The sequence below is a fragment of the Microtus ochrogaster genome, chromosome 5 (genome assembly GCF_000317375.1).
Source record: "Microtus ochrogaster isolate Prairie Vole_2 chromosome 5, MicOch1.0, whole genome shotgun sequence".
In the NCBI taxonomy this organism is placed as follows: Eukaryota; Metazoa; Chordata; class Mammalia; order Rodentia; family Cricetidae; genus Microtus; species Microtus ochrogaster.
The window spans coordinates 90923788-90945374 of record NC_022012.1 but is presented as its reverse complement, the minus strand read 5'-3'; the positions used below and the strand labels follow the sequence as shown (position 1 = coordinate 90945374).

The 21587-nt window shown below is 47.0% G+C and overlaps 1 protein-coding gene across 1 annotated transcript in view; it reads right to left on the bottom strand.

Annotated features, from left to right (window-relative positions):
• The window catches only part of Itga9 (integrin subunit alpha 9), a 304511-nt gene that overhangs the window by 51000 nt on the left and 231924 nt on the right, over positions 1-21587 (bottom strand). The window contains exons 22-25 of the mRNA XM_013346639.2: positions 20382-20461; positions 14509-14598; positions 11706-11814; positions 5781-5888 (exon numbers count right to left, since the gene is read on the bottom strand). Of these exons, the coding sequence (XP_013202093.2) occupies positions 5781-5888; positions 11706-11814; positions 14509-14598; positions 20382-20461 (387 nt within the window). The remainder of the gene's footprint in view (positions 1-5780; positions 5889-11705; positions 11815-14508; positions 14599-20381; positions 20462-21587) is intronic.

Genomic DNA, 21587 nt, shown 5'->3' with positions numbered 1-21587 from the left:
TCCTCCTCTGCCTGCTCCCCTGCCTGCTGCTGTTCCTCCTCTGTCTGTTCCCCTGCCTGTTGCTGCACATCCCCTGCCATTATGGACACTGAAGCCATGAGCCCCAAGGGACTTCTGTACCTTAAGCTGCCTTTGCCCATTTCACCAGAGCAAAAGAAAGTGACTGCCATAGCTGTCAATCTTCTCTTCTAGGATTTGTCACTGCCTTAGAAGATGGGCTTCCCATCTGAGATTATGAAAATATTTAGCGCTTTTCATTCTTAAAAAAGAGCAACCACATAGCTTGGATTCTTCTATCCTTTGTCTGCATCATGCAGGTTTTCTGTGATTTCTTCCCAAGTGGACAGCCAGCTGTTTTTACATTGTTTACTAAAAGGTCTTAATACAGCTTTCACCTTTGAGAGCTATCTTCTTCCTTCCTTCCCTCCTTCCTTCCTTCCTTCCTTCCTTCCTTCCTTCCTTCCTTCCTTCCTTCCTTCCTTCCCTTCTCCATATCCTCTCCCTTCTGCAGCTTAGGGCTATGTATTTGAGGCAAGTATTCCAGAAAGACCTCAGGGGCTTGGAGGCTTTGACAGCGGGTATTCCTAAGAGGATCAAGTGTGATTAGCACTAAGCTAACTGTCCTCACTGGCTTTACTTGTCAGTGAGATTCAGCCTGGAGTTACCTGAGAGGGAGTCCCAGTGGGGGGACCATCAGTCTATGAGCGACTGTTCTGATTAGGAGATGATGTAAGAGAGCCCAGCTCACTGTGGGCAGCACCAATCCCCGCAATGGTGGTCCTGGGTTGCATTAGAAAGCTATCTAAGTATGAACCTGGGAGTGAGCTAGCAAGCGGCATTTCTCCATGGCTTCTATTTCAAGGTCCCTGTTTGACTTCCGGAGCTGATTTCCCTCATTGATGGACTGTGACTTGGAAGTATAAGCCAAACCAACCATTTCCTTAACCAAATTGCTTTTGGGTGTGTTTTATCACGCAGCAACAGAAAGGAAACTGGACACTGCTCAAGTCTCCTGAATGAGATCCCAATTCCATCCCACACCCTAGAAGGATGTGGTAGGAATGTCGCAACCTTAGCCAGTCACACCTGATCTAGTGATCTGAGCAAGAAGGGGGTGGGGTCAGGCTCTACCTTCACTCTCAAACACATGGGCCCTAAGACCAAGGGTAAGCTTCAGGCCTCTGAGACAAGTGTCTGGGATCCTTGCCCATGGCTGCAGTGTATCACCCATGGGATTACTTCCAGGTCCCTCACCACTCAGCCATCCAGTGAGGGCTCTTCATAGGAACACAGTGTCTCAACACTTGCCGTCTGGGAGTTTGCTTTCCTCTCTCATGCTAATGCTCATGGCTGGTCTATTCACCGGAGTTGGCTGCTGGGAATTCTGTGACTGACCACACCCTAAATATTGTTTTGAAAAACCTAAGGGTTTGGTTCTGAGAACTAAAAACCCAGAATGTTTCCAAGCACCTCTTTCTTCTTGGGAGTTTCAGGGTCGCCAGTTCAACTCACAGACAAGTCGATCTGAAAATCCCCGGGAAGCCTTCACGCAAATCTGTGAATTACCGGCCAGTAGAGAGGAAAAAGAGCACATGTCGCTCTGAGACAGCGTCCCCATCCAAGTGACTTAAGTGTTCTGATGTCGTCCACAGTCACTTCTGCTCACGGCATGAATGGGGGTTGGGTCTCATTATAACACTAGATGTCTATGTGAGGAGCTCTTACAGAACACTGGGTGCCACATGAGAACACTATTCTTCCACGCTGTGGGACAATGGTCTTTTATCCTGTCACTTGTCTTATTTTTAATAAAATGCTGATTGGCCAGTAGCCAGGCAGGAAGTATAGGCGTGACAACCAGGTAGAAAGTAGAGGCGGGGTGACGAGAACAGGAGAATTCTGGGAAGAGGAAAGAGTCAGTCTGCTGTGCTACCCAGACAGAGAGGAAGCAAGATGAGAAATACCTTGCTGATGAAAGGTACTGAGCCACGTGGCTAACACAGACAAGAATAAGGGGTTAATATAAGTTATAAGAGTTAATAAGAAGACTGAGCTAAAAGGCCAACTAGTTTATAATTAATGTAAGCCTCTGTGTATTTCTTTGGGACTGAATGGTTATGAGATCGGGGAGGGGGAACAGAAACCTCTGTTAACACTTCCAGACATTGGGGACAAGACAGGGTAGTGGTTGCTATAGTTAATAACAGTTAAGGAGAGGGGTGGGAGTCGTTCAGTGGTAGAACAAGTGCTTTGTATGTACAAGGCCCTGGGTTCAATCCTTAGCACTAAAAACAAAAAGCAAGAAGACAGAAGTGTGTACTTTGCCAAGCTCACGCTAAGGTCAGTGTCACCCCGCTGGTTCACAACAGTCGGGGATTGTCTTCTGCCAGGTCAGCAGGGCTCACAGACAAGGACATAGCACAGGGCACGCAGCTCAGCAGGCAAATCAGGGACCAGGGCTTGCTCTGCATTTAGCACTCACATGGTTTTAGTCTTGGGCCCATGTGACCCAAGAGAACAGCAATGCCAGAAACCATGACTGCATCGCACAATGCTTCCCAAAACTCCACCCTGTGGGCAGTGTCCTTTCAGCTCTAGGTTTAAATGTGTCACAGGCCATGGGCTCGCTGCCCTGATTTGCAACCATGTATGGAGAGATCATCTCTCTGGCTGGCTGCCTGTCCCTCCCTTGCCTTCCTGACCCTCTCAGCCCAGCCTGCATGTGCTTTCCTGTGTGGTGACTTGCCCTGAGTTCTGTGCCTCCATCCTTTCCAGGGATGCAGAGAGGTGGTTGCCTCATATCCCTTCTCTCAGGAGATGAAACCATCTCCTAAACAACAAAAAGTCAGGTCACTGGGCAAAAGGGTCCGTTGAGATTGTTTCCAGCATTTCCCCTGAATTCACTTACAGAGTTAGTGACTGCGTTAGAGTGTGGAATTGTTCTCACGATCCACAGATATTCTGTGAAGACCTATATTATAGTCTGAGCACTGCATTAGGTCCCAGAGAGATAGCAAGTGTGGAATCCCCGCCCTATGTTATAGGAAACAGACAGCAGGCTGCTTAAGCCATCCAATAAGAAAATAGAAGTCAGTTTGGTAACGAGGCAGAATGTGAGCAGGGCAGAGGGAGGAGGAGTGCCAGGACAGAGCCAGCAGGAGGGTGTCAATGAGAGGTGACATCTGCAGTGCCTGGAGGAGGCGGCTATGTGGGCATCTGGGGAAAGGGCGCTCCAGGGGAAGGAAGATGAAGGCTGAAATCCAGAGGGGGGAGAGCATCCGCAACCAGCAAGGAGACCGGAGTACAGGACACTGGGCAAGAGGGGGTGCGCGGGGGACAGCAGAGCCACTGGAAGACGCTACAGGGAGAAGAAAGCCACAGGAAGATCTTACACAGCCGTGTGTCAGTACCCAGCCAAGGAGGGACTGTAGGAGCCCAGGGCAGAGACAGGAACACTAGTCAGGGGCCACTACCACAACCTGAGTGACAGGTGGCAGCGTTTAGACCAAGGCTTTGGAAGCAAACGTAACACTGGGATTTTTAAGAAGGGGCACTTGTTAGGTTTGCTTTTGTGCTGGATGTGAAGTATATGAGAAAAGGAATTTAGAATTGACCCGAGACTTCCAACTCGGGCTCCGAAGGGCAGGGTAGCTGTGTGCTGAGACAGAGAAGCAGGGACCCGAGACTTCAGACCCGGGCTCTGAAGGGCAGGGTATGCTGAGACAGAGAAGCAGGGACCCGAGACTTCCGACCCGGGCTCTGAAGGACAGAGTAGCTGTGTGCTGAGACAGAAGCAGGTCTGAAAGGTGCTAAGGTGTGAACGTGGCTTGCTCTCTAACACTCTCAATGGATTTAATCTCCTGTGTATAATGTGACTGCGGTACTTAAAGGGGGGGGGCTTTGCAAGATCACAAACACTGATGACAGACTGTGCTAGAGAGGATGTGGGGTAAAGAGAACACTCCTGCATTGCTGGTGGGAGTGCAAACTGGTGTAGCCCATTTGGATTTCAGAACGGCAATTTCTCAGAAAATTAGGAAACAACCTTCCTCAAGACGCAGAAATACCACTTTTGGGTATATACCCAAATGATGCTCAGTTGTACCACAAGGGCATGTGCTCAACTATGTTCATAGCAGCTCTGTTTGTCATAGCCAAACAAGAAACAACCTAAATGCCTCTTGACTGAAGAATGGATAAGGAAAATGTAGTACATTTACACAATGGAGTACTACACAGTAGAAAAAACATAATGACATCTTGAAATTTGTGGACAAATGGATAGATCTAGAAAACATCATATTGAGTGAGGTAACCCAGACCCATAAAGACAATTATAATATATATTCACTCATAAGTGGCTTCTAGATATAAAGCAAAAAAAAAAGAAAAAAACAACCTATGGTGTGGGAAGTTCTTCTGCCCATGTTTTGCTTTTATTGGTTAATGAATAAAGCTATTATGGCCAATGGCTTAGGAGAATAGGGCAAGGCGGGAGTTCCAAGCAGATAGAGGAGGAGAGAGTAGATAGAGTCAGGGAGAAGCCATGGAGCTGCTGCTGGAGACAGATGCCTCCTCTGGAGCCTGCTGAAGCTTTGCAGGTAGGCTACGATCTCATGGTGATGCACAGATTAATGGAGCTGGGTTAGTTTAGGATATAAGAGCAAGCTAGAAATACACTTAAGCTATGGGCCAAACAGTACTACAATTAATACAGATTTCTGTGTGATTATTTCAGGAGTCTGAGTGGCCGGGAAACAAATGAGCAGTCTCTGTCAACAAACCTAGAGTCCACAACCCCAGACAATCTAGATAACAAAGAGGACCCTAAGAGAGACATACATGGATCTCCATAGGAAGGAGAAAAAGACAAGATCTCCTGAGTAAATTGGGAGTGTGGGGGTCATGGGAGAGGACAGAAGGGGAGGAGGAGGAAGGGAGGGGAGAGGAGAAAAATGCATAGCGCAATAAAAACAAGAAAAAGAAAAAAAGGGTGGGGCCTTTGGTGGGTGACCGGAATTAAGTGAAATCACCAGGATGTAGGTTCTGCGGCTGAATGCTGGTATCTACATGAGAGGAGAAAGCCTCTAATTCCTGGAAGGGATCTGGGTGCACAGAAATTGGCGGTGTCATCAGAATAGGCTAGATTTTGACTCATGAGTCTGGTTTAGACCCCAGGGTAGGAGTGTAGAATACAGAAGGCCTGAGCCCTTCAGAAGCTGGGGAGATGAGATGAAAGACAGAGGAAAGGAGGAAGCTGGGCGAAAATCCTTGGAGCCAAGGAGTATGTGTTAAGCAGGGGGGTAGCAATGGCCACACATGGCTTATAAGTCAGCTACAGGGGATGCAGGGTCAGGTGGCCTCGTCGTCTGCACAGGAAGTGGAGTTTTGCTCTCATCACGCACACATCTTATCCACTGATCTTTAATCCCTGGGCGTCAGCGTTCCTTTGTCAGAGAATCTTTCCACATACTGAGGCTCTTCTCAGAGAAGTCCATTCACACGCACAGGATTGCAGATAGCCCTTGGGAATTCCCAGAGATACTGGGAGCCACCCTGGGGATGAATTCACAACCATCCCCTCCAAGGTCTCATGGCATCAACCAAATTGTCTCAACACAGAAATTCAAGTCTTTCTTTGGGTTTCCCCTGGTGTGTCTCCAGAGTGTGAAGTCAGTTAGACTTCCTGAACCTTGTGAGTAGGTGCCAGGGTGTGGAATACAAATTTCTAACAGGCATTCAAAGCTGAAACAAATACAGTATGCAAATGGAGGACTCACCATCATCTCCTGGACCTGAAACATCTCTGCGCCACCCGGAGACAGCCGGCTGGGGAAGGAGATGCTGACAGATGCCCCGGGAAGGGTACTCGGGCCTGTGTTGTAGACCTGTGGTTTAGAGCACACAGCAAGTGTCGGTAAAAGACAAGGGTCCTTCATGTCATGCTATGCACCTTGTGCCCTAAGAGTCTCCGAACCAAACACAGAAGCTTTACAGTGTTGATCTAGGATGTGACTTTACTTTACTTTAATTTTTAAGATATGCTTTTGATTGAACTAGAACTATATCATTTGGAATCTGAATTTAATTGAAATGAAGTACTAAATAACAGGGGAGTTCTAACAAAATTGAGCATTTTCTTGTCCTCTTCCTACTAAAAATTATATTTAATTTTACCTACCTAGACATTTATTCACAGATGACAGTTGACGGTAATTCAGATACTAAAAAAAGGTTTAAGGGTTCTCACATTCTAGAATAACATCTGAATTATCTATAGGGCTTGCTCAAACACAGATGGGTGGTGTGGGGAGAGCCACCCTCAGTTTCTGATGCAGTTGGTCTGAGTGGGAGTGGTACCCTTATATTTCCCAGAGATACCACACCCAGGAACAAGCTTTGAGGCCCAGTAGCCTGGCCCAAGCTCTTTTTCTTTTCAGTTGGAGATAATGATGATCCTCAGTGACCACGGGGGCTGTCCCTAAATGAAGCGATCTTATTCCTACAAAGGGTCAGTGCATGTGCTGTCCAGGTCATTCTGCAGGCACAGTTGGATGACACCTGTGCATCCCTTCTTGAGCTCAGTTGTCCAATCCTGCCCATTTGACCCCCTTCCCTTCTCAGCCATCTTCTTCTTCATCTCAAAGCCCAGCAAGGGTGCAAGGGAGAAAGAAGCCACAAAGAGGCCAATTAGGGTGAAGTGAGAGAGCAAAGGCTTCACGCTAAACCCAGAGCATGAGGAGGAATCTGGAAAATGGGCACATTTATAAGAGCAGGGCATAGACTAATAGTTCCCCAGGTGAGAAAAGACATTTCATTACTCAGGTGGGCACATTATAACAATCATGGGGCTGGAACCCACATGCTGTAACAGAGTAGCAAAGACTGGACTGCAGACTTTCTTCTAACACATGTTTATTGAACAATTTAACCCACTGCTGTGATCTGTTGCTCGAGAGAAGATTCATTCCCTAAGATTGTCACAGTAGGCAATGTACCTGGCTACCCAAGAACTTGATGGACAGATTTCTTGCACCATTCAATAAAACTGTGAATGCAGAGGAAATGTTCCCTGGGAAAATCATAAGTGCTATTCCAACGAACTCGTGAATAACTAAGCAAACAGGCTGTGAGCAGAGATGTACTTTGGAGGTGTATCGGGAGACCGATGTGTTCATGCTTGCTGACGGCACTTGGTCTGCAGCCCACGAATGGAGGACTGACTTTGATGTCCACGTATTACTGCTTCAGAATTATAGTCCATATGGGTATAGCTGCTCTAGACTGATTTCTTTGGCGAGTCTTTGTTTCTGTCCCTGTTGCTTTGATAAATTAGCCTTATAGAGACAAATTAAGGGAGGTGGTATTTATTTGAGTTCATGATTTCAAGTTAAAGCACACCATCTCAGAGAAGGAAAGGAGACAGGGACCTGGAAGCAGCTAGTCATTATTACATCTGCAGACAAGAACAGAGGGCAGTGAACAAATGAATCTACGCTCAAGCCATCCATGATCCTCTGCCCAGGGAATGGTGCCACCCACAGTGGGCAGGTCCTCCCACATCACTTAACAAAATGAAGATAATCTCCCACAGACATGTTCAACCTAATACAGGCAATCACTCACAGAGACTCAATTCCCGGGTTATTCTAAGATGTTCATTACTTGAAAATTAAACTAACCACCATAAGTCCAGGGAAAGTACACTGAAAACCAAGACAGGGTTTGCCATTGGTAAGCACTCATGATCAGTGGTAGCTAGTCAGGCCTCAGTGCGAGGGGCATTTGGATAGAGTTGATTCCAACTCTGAGAGATGACTTTGAGAAGCCCTAGTCACTATGACATGAGGGAACTCACAAGACAGTCTGAACATATGAAGATATGAACAAGTTCAGCCATCTTAACACAAAATTTTACTGGGTAGGAAGTTGACTTATGCATTAAAGAGAGTGATTCCTTGAGATGGGATGTACTCCTGGCAAAAATGCCGTGAAGCTGTTGAAATGACAATGGAGGGTTTAGAACTTAAGGTCGTAAACTTAGCTGGCAAGGCACTGGCAGGTACCTGAAGATGGGCTCCAACCGTCAAGCCGCATCTTACTCTATCAAGAACTCTTCGGGAGGGCAAGAGTCAGTGGATGCAGCCGATGTCCCTGTTATCTTCATTTCAGAAATGTCAACCAGTGGTCCCCAGTCTTTACAACTAGAAGCCAGGTCAGTCAGCATCCATCCTTACAGGGACAACACCTTCCCCAGCAACAAGATTCAGAGGACCATTGGTGTTTTCACCAATAAAGTATGCATAATTAAGGTGTGTTTGCTGTATTTCTAGACATTCACTGTCCCATGTAAGCACTACAATATATGGTAAACATAGGTATTGTATACATGACTTGTTTGTTGGGCTGTTTGCTCGATGGCAGGGGTCTGGAGCCAACCCTGTATAGCCTATTGTCAAGGCATGTCTGTGTAGCCGGTGACTGAGGACTGTGGGCGTTTTCTTTTAGCTGATGGCAATGTCTAAATTTAGCTTGCAAGGAAACAAAATTCTACAACACTCTGAAAAACCATTAACTGCAGACTTTAAATGGACAAAGTTTAAGATATGTGTCATTAAATATTTTTTAAATAAAAAAGAAGAGTGATATTTATAGATTTGTTTTCTTAAGTTCTGTTTTGAGAAAGGGTCTCTCCCTCTGAAAGCTCAGTCTGCCTTGGACTCATTGTTAGGGTCAAGCTGTCCTTGAATTCACGCTCTTTCTGCCTCTGTCTCCCAAAGTCTAGGACTACAGGCATGCACATACCACTAAGCTGCAATTTGTCAAAAAAATTAAAGATGAGCATGAGGTAAGTAGACAGAGACAAAGGAGTGAACCCTGCCATGCCAGCATCTTAAACACCCGCGTTTGTAGGAAGGCTTGTGCGTGACATCTGCAATATATTTCCTGATAATTCTTCATGTGAGGGAAGCATTTTGACTCCTGATGGTAAAGTCAAACCAAATGAAGTCAAACCAAACCACAAACCAATCACTATTAACAGTTAACGAACTTCCGTGTCTCTATCGGAAAAACTACGCACAAAGCAGAGAAAGCCGCCCAGACAGAAGTTCTGCTTTCTCCAGCTACATCTGCAGTGGAGACTTGGAGCCTTCAGCTCCTATGTATCTTGTCGAATGACAGAGACAAGAATAAACAACACAGAAAGACCTCTCCTAGGGGCAGTCTTGTTTCTGCTTTTCAGGAGTGACATTGCTGGTTAAATAAGGAAACACTCCAGGGATTTCTCCACATCCCTTCCTGCTCCCCACACCACCCCAGCTCCTGATCCTTATCACTACTGATCTGAGTGACCCTCCAGCAGACAACTGTGATCACAAGGGTTGCAGCAGAGAGATCAGTCAGGAAATAAGGGTCCAGGAAGGTTTTGTTAATGTGGGAAGGTTCCTTTCCAATCGCTGCTCACTGACCACAGCCCACTGCTTCCTGCTTGAATCGGCAGCTGAAGCTTCCTCAGGCCCCAGCTTACAGTTCACCAGTGTTTTATCTAACAACCACGCCAACCACTCATTCCCAGGGCCACAGTCTTCAGCTGGGTTTGCTGCTTTAGGTCACTTGTGAAATAAGCTAGGTTCCTAGACATCAATCTTTAAGTTCTCTTTCAAAACACCTTCAGAGAACCAACTGGAAGAATGAACTGCATGCCCTCAGAATTCATCCATCTATCCTCCCATCTACCCACCCATCCATCCACCCAACTGTCTATTCTTCCATCCGTCTGTCTGTCTGTCTGCCCATCAGTCCATCCATCCATCCACCCATCCCTGTCTGTCCATTCACCCATTCATCCATCCATCCACTCACATATCTGTCTATCCATCCATCCATCCATCCATCCATCCATCCATCCATCCACTCACATATCTGTCTATCCATTCATCCATCCATCCACCCACCTATCCATCCATCCCCATCCATATCCATCCATCCACCCACCCATTTGTCTGTCTGTCTGTCTGTCTGTCCATCTGTCTGCCTATCCATCCATCCATCCATCCATCCATCCATCCATCCATTCATCCACCCACCCATCCATCCATCTACCCATCCACTCGTCCATCTATCCACTCACCTGTCCATCCATCCATCCATCCATCCATCATCCATCCATCCATCCACCCACCCATCCATCAATCAATCCTTTTCTTCTATCCTCTAAACAGGGACTAATAGCCAGTATCTGCTATAAATCTGGCATACAGGCAATAATAGTCAGTATCTGCTATAAATCTGGTATACAGGCACTAATAGTCAGTATCTGCTATAAATCTGGCATTTTATGTAGCTAGCATTCCTCTTGCCCATTTCAGTCCTCAGAATTTTTTTTTTATGACACTGTCTAGGTCATTTGAAACTTTGTAAATAATTCTCTTGTCTGCATCCTGTATTTCAAAAGAAGAAAGGTTGTAAATCACAAAAATAAAATAAATCTACCTGGTGTTTGTTTCCTACCCAGCTGAGAGATGCAAGGGGAAACAGTAATGGCCTCCAAGAGGGGCTTTGGAAACCCGGAGGAATGGCCACAGCTGTCACCCTAGAGTCTCCGCAGTGAACCCTGAACTCTCTTCCCTGTCTCCTCTATAAATCAAGGGCAGGATATGACAGCCAGGCTTAGCTAGTCAAGGAAGCATCCTTTCTATGCTGGAGACATGTGTTATCCATCCTGGTTTTAGGGTTCTCCTGGCCCAGGGACACTCTGGGTGAAGGAAGATTGTCTGTGAGCCCGATTGTGAATATCGCATGCAGGAGGATGGGCAGGCAGAGGAATGCATCAGAAGGCAGATCCCAGGATTGTGAGATGTGGTCTTCACTGAATAAGCTGGGTCATTTCTTCTTGTATTTTTCAGTTAATGCCTGACCAGTCCTTGCCCAGGCTTGTGTCACCTAGTGCTGGGGTCACACTGCACACCATTTCTCACAGGGGCCAAATTTCCCCCTACTTGCCCCTTAAAGGACACAGACCAGCCAATGTGGAGGTCCCTCTGGCATCACACCCACACACTCTCATATTGAAAAGCTACCCTCAGAATCCATATTTTCAAAGCAAAGACCAACAAACTAGGCCTCACAGACCAAAGCTGGCACAGTGCTTACTCTTGTACAGCATGCAAACACAGGAGAAGACTTCTACGGGGTCACCATGGAAACCCTGGAGGAAAGGGATGAACCGAGTCCCTGGAGACTCCCCTAAATCCCTTAAGATGGGGGATGGTGGCAAATACAAGCCTTCTTGACAAAACTATTCTCTGGCAGTCGTTTTCAACCTGTGGGTTGTTTACCGCCATTGGGGTCACATATCGGAGATCCTGCATATCAGATATTTATATTATGATACATAACAGCAGCAAAACATAACATTACAGTTATGAAGTAGCAACAAGATAATTTTACAGTTGGAGGGCAGCACAACATGAAGAACTATAAAGGGCCACAGCAGTAGGAAGGTTGAGAACCACTGTTCTTTGGTGTAACTGCTCTAAATGCAGAAAAGCAAGGAAGTCTGCAGATCTGTAGCTCTCTCTCACTCTCTCCCTCGCTCTCTCTCAATATCTCTGTCCCCCGCAAACGCCCCATACCAGAAAAAGACTGGAACAGTTCCCCCTGGAAAGAAAATAAGATAAAAGGTTGGCTCTTCCATCATTTACCTGAAGAGTGATGTTGAGCGGTTGGAAATGACACTCCTGGTCATCCAGCTGAACGAAGGTGGAAGCGTCCACAGACTCGCCATACACAAAGGAGGTTGGGGACACAACTCTGAAAGAGGAAAGCATGAACTCTGTCATTCTTCCTGAGGTCAGGTTCCTAGGTCACCGCTGGGCTGAGAACTCAAACATTACCTCTCTTTCTCTCATGTCTCCCTCTGATTTTTCTCCCTGGTGGGTGCTTATTTCTCTCTCCCATCAATTGACACAGCTGGCCCCTGGCTTCCTCATGGACATTTCTGCCATGTCTTCTAGCCTTAGGTCATACTAATAGCTACAAAACCATTATATACTGAGATTTTATTTCTTTGTATATATGTATCTGTTTGTTTTTGTGTGTGAACATATGTAGGTATAGAGGTCAGAGGTCAACATCAGGTGTCCTCCTTCTCTCTCCATCTTGTTTTCTGAGATAGAGACTCACACTGAACAAGAACCTCAGGGATCTGCCTGTTACAGATGTTCATGGCTACCCCTGGCTTCTTACATGGGTTCTGAGGATCTGAACTCAGAATCTCATGCTTTTTTATTATACATGCACTTCACTGACTGAGCCATTTCCCCAGGCATCCTCCTAACTATATTTCTAAAACAGGGTTTTAAAAATCAAGTTACAGAAACAAAACAAGAAAACCACAAAAACTTTGATTATAAACTCACACATTTTGTTTGTCATTTGGAAGGAATTTCTGTGAAATATACTGACAACAAGCTTTTAAGAAATAAATGTAAGTAAATTATGTATTTGGCAACCAAAACTGTAACAAATTCATTTTTAAACAAATTCATTTTTAAGCACCATTTATATCTGTCAGACTTCCATGCTATTAGGAGTTGTGTATCTTAGGGGCTTGCAAGATGGCTGAGAGAGTAAAGGTGCAGCCACAAAGCTCGATGACCTGAGTTCAGTCCCTGGAACCCACGTTATAGAAGGAGAGACCTAGAGCTCCCCAAGATGTCCTCCGACTTCCACAAGTACCATGGATCCTGTGTGTGCTCACACGTGCCTGCACACACACACACACACACACACAAATAATAAATGGACTAAAACATTAACATGGAATAGGTATCTCCATTCACCGGTGGCATGATCTCATACAGTTTTAGATCATGGTCTTCTAAGAGGTGACTTCACTTGGTGACATTAGTTTCCACACTGCCCAGGTGAATAAACCTGGCAGTCACACTCAACAGAGCTCAGACAGATGCCCCTTATGGTGGATTCCAGGTGTTCACAGGCTCTCAATACAACAGTGTGAGACCTTGCGGGACAGAATCCAAGAGGATAGCCACCGTCTCTTCTCATCGTAAATGCTTTATGTTGATGACGCTGTAAGTTCCAACCCCTGCCAAATGGCAAGAGCTGCTTCATTTAAACTCACTCCACTTCCCATCCCTGGAGAGACCAGAGTTGACTCCTCTGTTTAACTGATGGTTTCATGAGGGGACTGTTAATACCTCGCAGCCAGGTCTCCTAAGGCCTTGATGGCATGATGGAGTGTGTGGGGGAGGTATTTTTACTTCATCCCCAAGGACAAGGCCTGGTTCTGGGCATTTTGTACTATCTTTTAGACAGGCTAGATAAATAAACCACATGGTTAAAAACAGAGCAGTGAACACAGGCAGCATACGCCGTTTTGCAAATACACTTCACCAGAGCATGTCTAAGAACCATGCCAAGAACTGTGGGACTCCTCACTCTGCTGGCTCCCGGCAGAGTCCAGATACTGCAGGGACGGCCCCGCCCACTGCAGAGACGGCTCCTCCCACTGCAGGGGTGGCCCAGCCCACTGCAGGGACGGTCCCGCCCACTGCAGGGACGGTCCCGCCCACTGCAGGGGCGGCCCCGCTCTCTAGGGAGCAGCATCTCCCTTCTGGGCCAAGGCTTAGAGCCAAGAGCACTGAAAACAGAAACATAAGATCCTGAACTTTGAGAAAGTTGAGCCTGCATTTGGGTTAAGAATTCCTTGAGTTCCCCTTTGATCTAAACTGATTGTGTGGCCCTCCCCATCCCTGCCCTCTGCTATCAGAGAAGTATGTAATCTGTTTGCCTGAGACAGGAACCAAATTCTCATTTTTCTAAGCTTGAGCTCTGGCTGAAAGCTGACCCAGGTCACTTCGTGTCCCCGCAGACCACAGCCAACAGCCTTGCTTTCCAACAAAACCACGGCCCTGCCTGGCTGCGGACTTCACCTGGACGGGTTGGTATTGCTGTTGTGATCACTCCCTGTCCATTCCCAACCATCACAATGTGAGGCAGAGCTGTTTCCCACTGTGGTCAAGGTGGTAACAGAATTACGAGAAGCCAGAACTGACTACGGAACTGATCAGAAGAGCTGCCTTCCTGTGACTAGGGTTTGAGGAAGACCTGGCTGCAGACTCTGGCCTTGCAGCTTTAGGCCGACACTTTAATCCCATAACCACAGTGCCTGCCACTATATAGCATTCTGGAGCGACTGTGTGTGGTAGGTATGCGTGCTAAGAATGGGTGTATATAATAACACAGAATGTTTAGAGACATTGTGGGGTCTAAACTCCTCATCTTGCTTCCTGTGTTATCAGCTATGTGTCTGGGTAGCTGGGACTGACCAAATAAAACGCAGATGGGCAGGTAAATTTTCTTCCTGCTTTTCAAGGCTGGCAGGCAGGGAGGTGGCAGGGCCCCTTGCTCTTGGCTATGACACATGCATACTGGGAGCAGCATCGCCTTCTGTTGCAGGGCACCCCGTGCTCTGATACTTACCCAGTGATGGACGTGTCCACTTCATGCACCAGAGGAACTGCCAGTGTGAGTGTGTTGTCATGCAGGGCTTCAGAGCGCTCCATGTTCCCACTGTGGGAAGAGAAGGATGAAGGGACAGCAGTCAGTGCACTTGGCTTGCCTGCCCCTTACATTCTTTAGATTCACCGTATCCGTCCCGTTCTGTTTGCGGTAGAGAACCCCTGTACAGAGGCGCATACAAAGGTGTGGGGCAAGTAGTAGATATGGGAGGTGACCCCCAGGAAGCACCCATAGGTAACAGAGAAAGAGACCAGGAAAGAGAAGAAGCCACTGGAGGCTTGCTACCTAGGAACTGTATGCTGGAGGCAGATGGGACTCAGGGTAGCTGGGGAGACTTTGGGAAGCAGGACAGAACATGTATCTTGGATGCCCCAACGGAGGGCACAGAGACCCCTAGGACGACTATGGTGGAACAGAGAGAGGGCACAAATTCTCTGTCACACAGGTGAGCAGGCTGGGGACAGCAGGGTGGCAAAAGCCAAGGTTTAACTCGTCCTCATGAGTGCGCTGTAAGGATCTACGGTGGAGCCTCTGTCATGTGGGACCTCCTAAAATGTTTGCTTCATAAACAGTGCTCTAGTTACATTCCTGCTGCTGGGATAAAACACCCCAAATAAAAGCAGCTTGGATACCAGAGGAAAGAATTTTTCTGGGGCACACTTTCGGGAGAGGAAAATCAAGGTAGGGACTTAAAAAGGTAGCAGAGAGACTAACGCACTCATATTATCTGCGTGTTATCACATAGTTTTTGCCCATCCATCACAGTTCAGGATGCTTTCCCAGGGAATGGTGTGCTCACAAATGGCCTAGATCTTCCCACGTCAATCAAAAATCAAAGACATGTCCGTAGGCTAATCCAGCCAAGAAAATTCCTCAACTGAGATTTCTTACCTAGTGACGGTAGCAAGTCGGCCACACTATAACCAGCATAAACTGTGGCTATCAAAGTTAGGACATGGTTGACAGGAAGGTAGTTTGTGAACATCTCAACCATGAACCCAGGGGCAGAGGGATCACCACTCTGGATCGACAGGAGAAGCTCAGCTATCTTACAGCCCTGCCGCAAGAGCCAGAGGGCACTGAGCTTCTAGCCAGCTCAATGGAACTCCAAGCCAGGGCTCCAATCACTTCGATTCGCTATCTCAGTCAGGATTGGAATGTGAATGCCATGGCGAGTGGCTGCCTGGGAAGACACATGCTCTTGGGTATAATCACCGAACCAATGGGGCACTTAAGGTTGGTTCTGTCACATGGAAGGGACAAAGGTTCCCAAGTGAAAGTGAAGCTTGCCCCTAGGGATGGAACCTGGGAGCCCCAGACCCTGTAAGGTTTGGGGCAGGGTTTATCTCACCCACTTCCCTAGACCTACTTCCCAAACATCTGCTCACCTCACCTGCTCTGCTGCCCTTCCCATCGGCCCCCACCCTACCTTCCTCTTCCAACCAGCAGGTGTTGAATGGCAACAGCACTAAAATAGCTCTCCAATCCCTTCTCTTCTCTCCCATTGTTCTAAGACAATGGTGCTCCATGACTCTGACCACACAGGGCCACTGCCCCAGGATCCACCTGCCTTCTGGACATGGGATGACCTCAGTCCCTCACAGGGTGTTCACAGCACGTGACAGCAGGAGCAGGTGCCCTAGATTCCTTGCCTTGCCTTTTCCAGGGAGTAATCTAAGCATTGGAATCACTGCCGGGGCCAGTCCAGAGGTGACGTCCTTGTCAATGCGGTTGGTACACTGCTAAGCCCAGACCCTCCCACTCTCAGCGTCCTTCCAGGCCTGAGGAATTGGCTCCCGATAGAAGAGTCATCCCTTCCCCTGTCATCTGCCCAGCCACCTGGGGCTGCTGGCAGCTCGCACCCAATAATGGTTTGATCTGTCATCAAGTAACGGCTCCAGAATGAGCCAAGTTGAAAAGCTGAGATAAAGGGGCCAAACATCAAACAACTTTTGCCATTCCTCAATCTCCATGTGCTGGGATTTTTCCAAGTGGGCTGCCAGGCCGGGCTGCTGATGGGGGAGATGCGGGGTCACAAGACACTGTTTAGTCTCTGTTTGATGCCCTCTGAAAGTTTTAAGTAGGCAAGAGACCTTCAAAGGGTGGTGACAGATGAGAGAAATGACAGATATTTTAACTGTCTCATCTGAGATAAGGGGCATTAGGGATCTGTCTGTCGTAGCAGGGAGCCAAGTATTTGTTAGGAGAACTCTTTGGAGTGGGTAGACCAGATTTCTACACAATCTCCAAGAGAAACAATATGTGGACCAGTCCAGTATGTTTAAATGGCTTTGTGATCTCTTTAACATTTATGACCCAAGGAACACTAATGTATATGAGGTTTTTTTTTTTAACTTTAATAGGTAGCGGGCACTTAAAAATGTCACTTACATTTATCCCTGTAACTGCTAAGTAGCAGGCACCTAACAGGTGTCTACGGAGCAGAGATGTGCTCAGCAGGGTTCAGGACTATACAAGTAAGTGGCTCTGGACCTTTAACATTAATTAGAATCAAGTTTTCTCCAAACTCTGATGCCCACTTTCTACCCCAGACTAATTAGATCTGAATCCCAGCGTGGGTGGGGTTGCATCAGGCATCAGCAGATTTGAGAGCTCCCCAGGTGTTTCCACTGTGCCTTCAAGCCCAGCCACACCACTCGCTAATGGACATGTCATTCTCAAAGAGGAAGGGAAGCTTTCCCCATTGTGCTTCTGACCTCTACCCTCTCAGGCCTCCCTCCCAGAGGGGAGTGAGGCTAGAGGCAGGTTGAATCCTTTTCTTTTTGACAAGGAAATCCTTTCCGTGTCCTGTTCCCTTTCATGACCACTGGCTGTGCTAGGTGTTGAAGGACTGACAGAGCACTGTCCAACAGTGCATTTTCTGTGGATGTAAGAAATAGGTTTCAGGTTTCCTTGTATTCAGGGCAGCAATTCCATGGGATGTGCGGAGCTGTTACATTGTGTCAGCATGACTGTTAGATTTAGTTTTAGACATGAGGCAACTTAGAAAGAGTCTCAGTAAGGGATTGATGTGGGAGTCCCTTCTGTGTGCTGTGATTACCACTAATGAATAAAGAAACAGCTTTGGACCTGTAGCAAGGCAGAACTTAGGTAGGCAGGGAAAGCTAGGCTGACTGCTGGGAGGAAGGGTGGAGTCAGAGGGATGCAATGGAGCCACTTCCTGAGATAAACGTGCTGAAACTTTGCTGGTAGGCCACGACCTCAGATTAATAGAAATGGGTTAAATTAAGATGTAAGAGTTAGGCAATAAGAAGCAAGAGCTAATGGGCCAAGCAGTGATTTAAATAACAATGGTTTCGTGTGATTATTTCGTGGCTGGGTGGCCAGGATGAAGAAGCAACACTTCCTCCCTCCAACAAGGGATCATCTATGTTGTGTTGGCTTGTGGATGTGTCTATGAAGAGTTACCTTAAATTAGTGTGTGAAGACTCAGTCTACTGTGGGCGTCAACATTCCTTAGGCAGGAGGTTCTGGACTGTATAGAGTGGAGAAATCCCACTGAGGACAAGCCAGTGAGTGAACGTGTCTGCATTCAGTTCCTCTCTGTCGCTGACTACGGATGGGTGCTACACACTGCTGACAGCTCCTGCTAAAGTGACGTCCCTGCTGCGATGAACTGTAGCCTGGAATTGTCAAGCAATATGTTCTTTTCTCTCATAAGTTGCTTTCTGTTTGGGTACTTTATCACGGTAACAGAAATCAAACTAGAAACTACTAATCTCTCCAAAAGATTGAGGTGACCCCTCACTGTTGTCGGAATGTAGCTCAGATTTTCTGAGCCTGCTCCTGCCCTCAGTCACTCAAACCCTCTCTCTTTCAGCACCATCTCTCATTGCCATGAGTGTTCCCCACCCCCTTTCAGGGACACCCATGAATACCATTTACTCCCATGTCTGTGGTTCACATGGGCACAGGACAGCATGGTGCACTGTGGACTTTCACTGATATACTTTGTGTTTCAGGAAGGAAGTGCCCCTGCTACCATCACTTTAGAATCTCTCTTGAGTTCTAGCTGCAGAAATGCGATCTGCCCTGTCTACATGTATTCTTACTAGATCACAATGATGTTTCATGTGAATTTGAAAATAAAGCAAACAGAAAATAACAAAGTCTTGTGAATCAGTGAGAAATAGCTGGAAAGACAGCTCTGAGACAATTGGTATAACTGGACCATGGGCTGTGGGTTACATGTACCAATGTTGAAGCTCCTGAGTTTGTTCTTGGGGAATTATAGGTCAAGGGGCATGGTTTCTATAACTGGTTTTCAGATGGTTAAGAAAAACAATCTACATGGAAAGAAAGGCTAAATCCATGAATCAGAATGTCAACATTCGGTGAATCTGGGTAAAAGGTACACTGAGGTTCTTGTGACATATTTTGAACTAGAAACTTAGAGTTTTAAAATTATTTTAAAGTGTGTGTGTGCGCGTGTGCATGCGCGTGTGCACACACATGCATGCATGCAGCGATATGAATATAAGGGCAATGTCTGGGGAAGCCAGAAGAGGATGTCAGGTCCACTGGAGCCTGAGCTACAGACAGCTACAAGCTGACTAGCCTGGGTGCTGGGAACTGAACTCAGGTCCTCAACAAGAGTGGCATACCCTCTTTACTTCTGAGCCATTTCTCTAGCCAAATAACTAGAACTGTAAATGAACACGCTGTTTTGGGTGTGCAGCCACACCTGCCTGCACCTCATCAGTGTTGGTCTGTCCCTGCTTACTGACCCAATGGTGTTTCCTTCTTTGAACCTGCTAGCCATTTGATACTGAGATGTTGCTTCAAGGCATGCATAGGCTGTGGCTCAAAGAGGCGCCTCATAAACCCAGAATGCTCACTCAGGCACTCACAGATATACACATTCCTAGGGGGGAGACGTCACCATTCCCTACAGGCCTCTCTGCCTGTCTGCCTGGCTTCTGAAGACAGTCTTGTTCTCTAGGCACACTACTTGGGGGCCTCTGCCAGCTAGCTTCACAGGCTCTCAGGCTGCAGGTGGCTTTCCCCACTTTGTCAAACGATTCAGTGTGTATCCCTGAGACACAGAGGGTCTGACCTGACAATCCACAGAGAACATCTGTCCGATATGGAAAACATGGGCAAGCAGGAACTAGCCACATTAGTTATACGACCTTGAACTAGAAGGTCACCTCAGCAGCCTGTCTCTCCTCAGTGGCAGACTTCCCCATGACTAGCCGATCCTCAGGCCTCCCAGGCTCGGTCAGACGTGGTGAGTAGGGGTGACGTTAGTCTTAACTGGATTTGACCTAGGCTTGAGTAGATTGGCAAGCACCCAGCAGAAACAGCTCCGGGCAAGTCTGTGGAGCACTCTCAGGGAAGACTAACAGAGGGAGGGTTAACCTCCACTCAGTGGAAGTTAGGTCTTGCCCCAGAAGCTCAGATACAAGAAGTTGCAAGGAAAAAGTAGTATGCAGACACCTGCCTTCCATCCCAGCTCTGTCATCACTGGGTCACTGGGAGGTGAGCAAACCGTCTCCCAGGGCAACCCCTTCCATGAGTTCCCAGCCTGATGAACTGTATCCCTTTATTCGTGAGCCACCACAAGCCTCGCCTCCCTCGAGCTTCCTCTCCTCAGGCATTTGGTCACAGCAGTGAGAGAAGAGACAATTTCACTCAGCAAGCAGAACCTGATGACTGCCCTGCAGATGTCAGATCTCACCCAGGGTTAAGGGGGATTTATCACCGAGTAACCATTTTCACATCCTCTGCATCCTAAGGATGCCCAAGGCATGTCCCTTCCCAATCTCATGATGTTTTTATCTTTAAAAATAGTCTGTTCAAGTCCTTTTTACCTCTGAGCAGTCACGATGAAGCTGAGAAAGGCCTCTTCCCCAGACAGGTGGCTTGTATCAAAGATGACGCTGAACTCATACTAAGAGAAAAGAAAGAAATCACTTTTGGCGACCACGAGCCATCCACATTTCGAACTATGTTTTCTAGAACAGTCTGCAGTTTATGTCCTCTGGAAGCTTGTCTGCATAGCAAATGTTATTTTTAATGTGTATCTGAGTTTTCAGGCCCAAGGAGGCTCCCACAGCAGAACCATACCCTTTCCCCCTCTCTATTGAGAGGCATGCCACCCCTTTCAGACAGGAAGTCCTAGAGGAAGTGGCACCCTGGAACTGCAAGACCAAGAGTTTCTGATTTTACTTCTATCGCCTTCCCAGGCTTTGCCAAGTTTGCATATCTCATCAGCTGTGACGTTTCTAAGATAGTCTTTAATTCCAGCCAAGGCTGACAGATTGTGAATTGTTTAACATATCTCAATTGTTCAGTTTCCATTAAAGTAAGTTCTAGGCAATTGCATGCTTTTTGAGATATTAAATTCTGTTCAACTGAATGCTACTTGAGAGCCATGGGAATGAACCATTAAATTGGACTGTTATCTACGATGGACACAAACATCTCCTTTCTAGGCAGCAATCTCTGTGGCAGTGGGACTCCATTTCTGAGGAGGATGAGATATGAAGACAGTGGAGGTGGAGACAAAAGAGGGGGCAGTTAAGGGCCTTGTCCCCGTAGAGTTAGAACTGGCAGGACATCTGAGTTAAGTCAACCATACTAAATACTGAAATGAGGGAAGGACACACGGTCAGAGATGAAGGCACGAAACTGGTCAGGCTGGAAGCGAGTGACCCAGACACACGGCCAATCACAGTTAGCCCGAAGAGTAGTCACGAGACTTGAGCAGGTGTCCTGGCCCCTGATGACCCCAGGATTTGAGAACAGGTGAGTGTGAGGGGCCACAGATAGGGGATGCTCAGTCCTTGTGTAACTGCTGGGTTTCTAACCCCCCTCTCCACCATCACCCTTGGGTTTAGTCTTGCTAAGGGTCTTAACATCTGTATGTGAGATTTTCAAAAAAATGAAGCAGAATATGGTTATTAGTTTATATGACCTCTGCAGCAGAAATAGGAGATCACTGTTCTGTTAGTCTTTATCTCTATTGACTTTATGACATTTCCAGAGTTAATACATGTTGATGAAATTCAATTCCA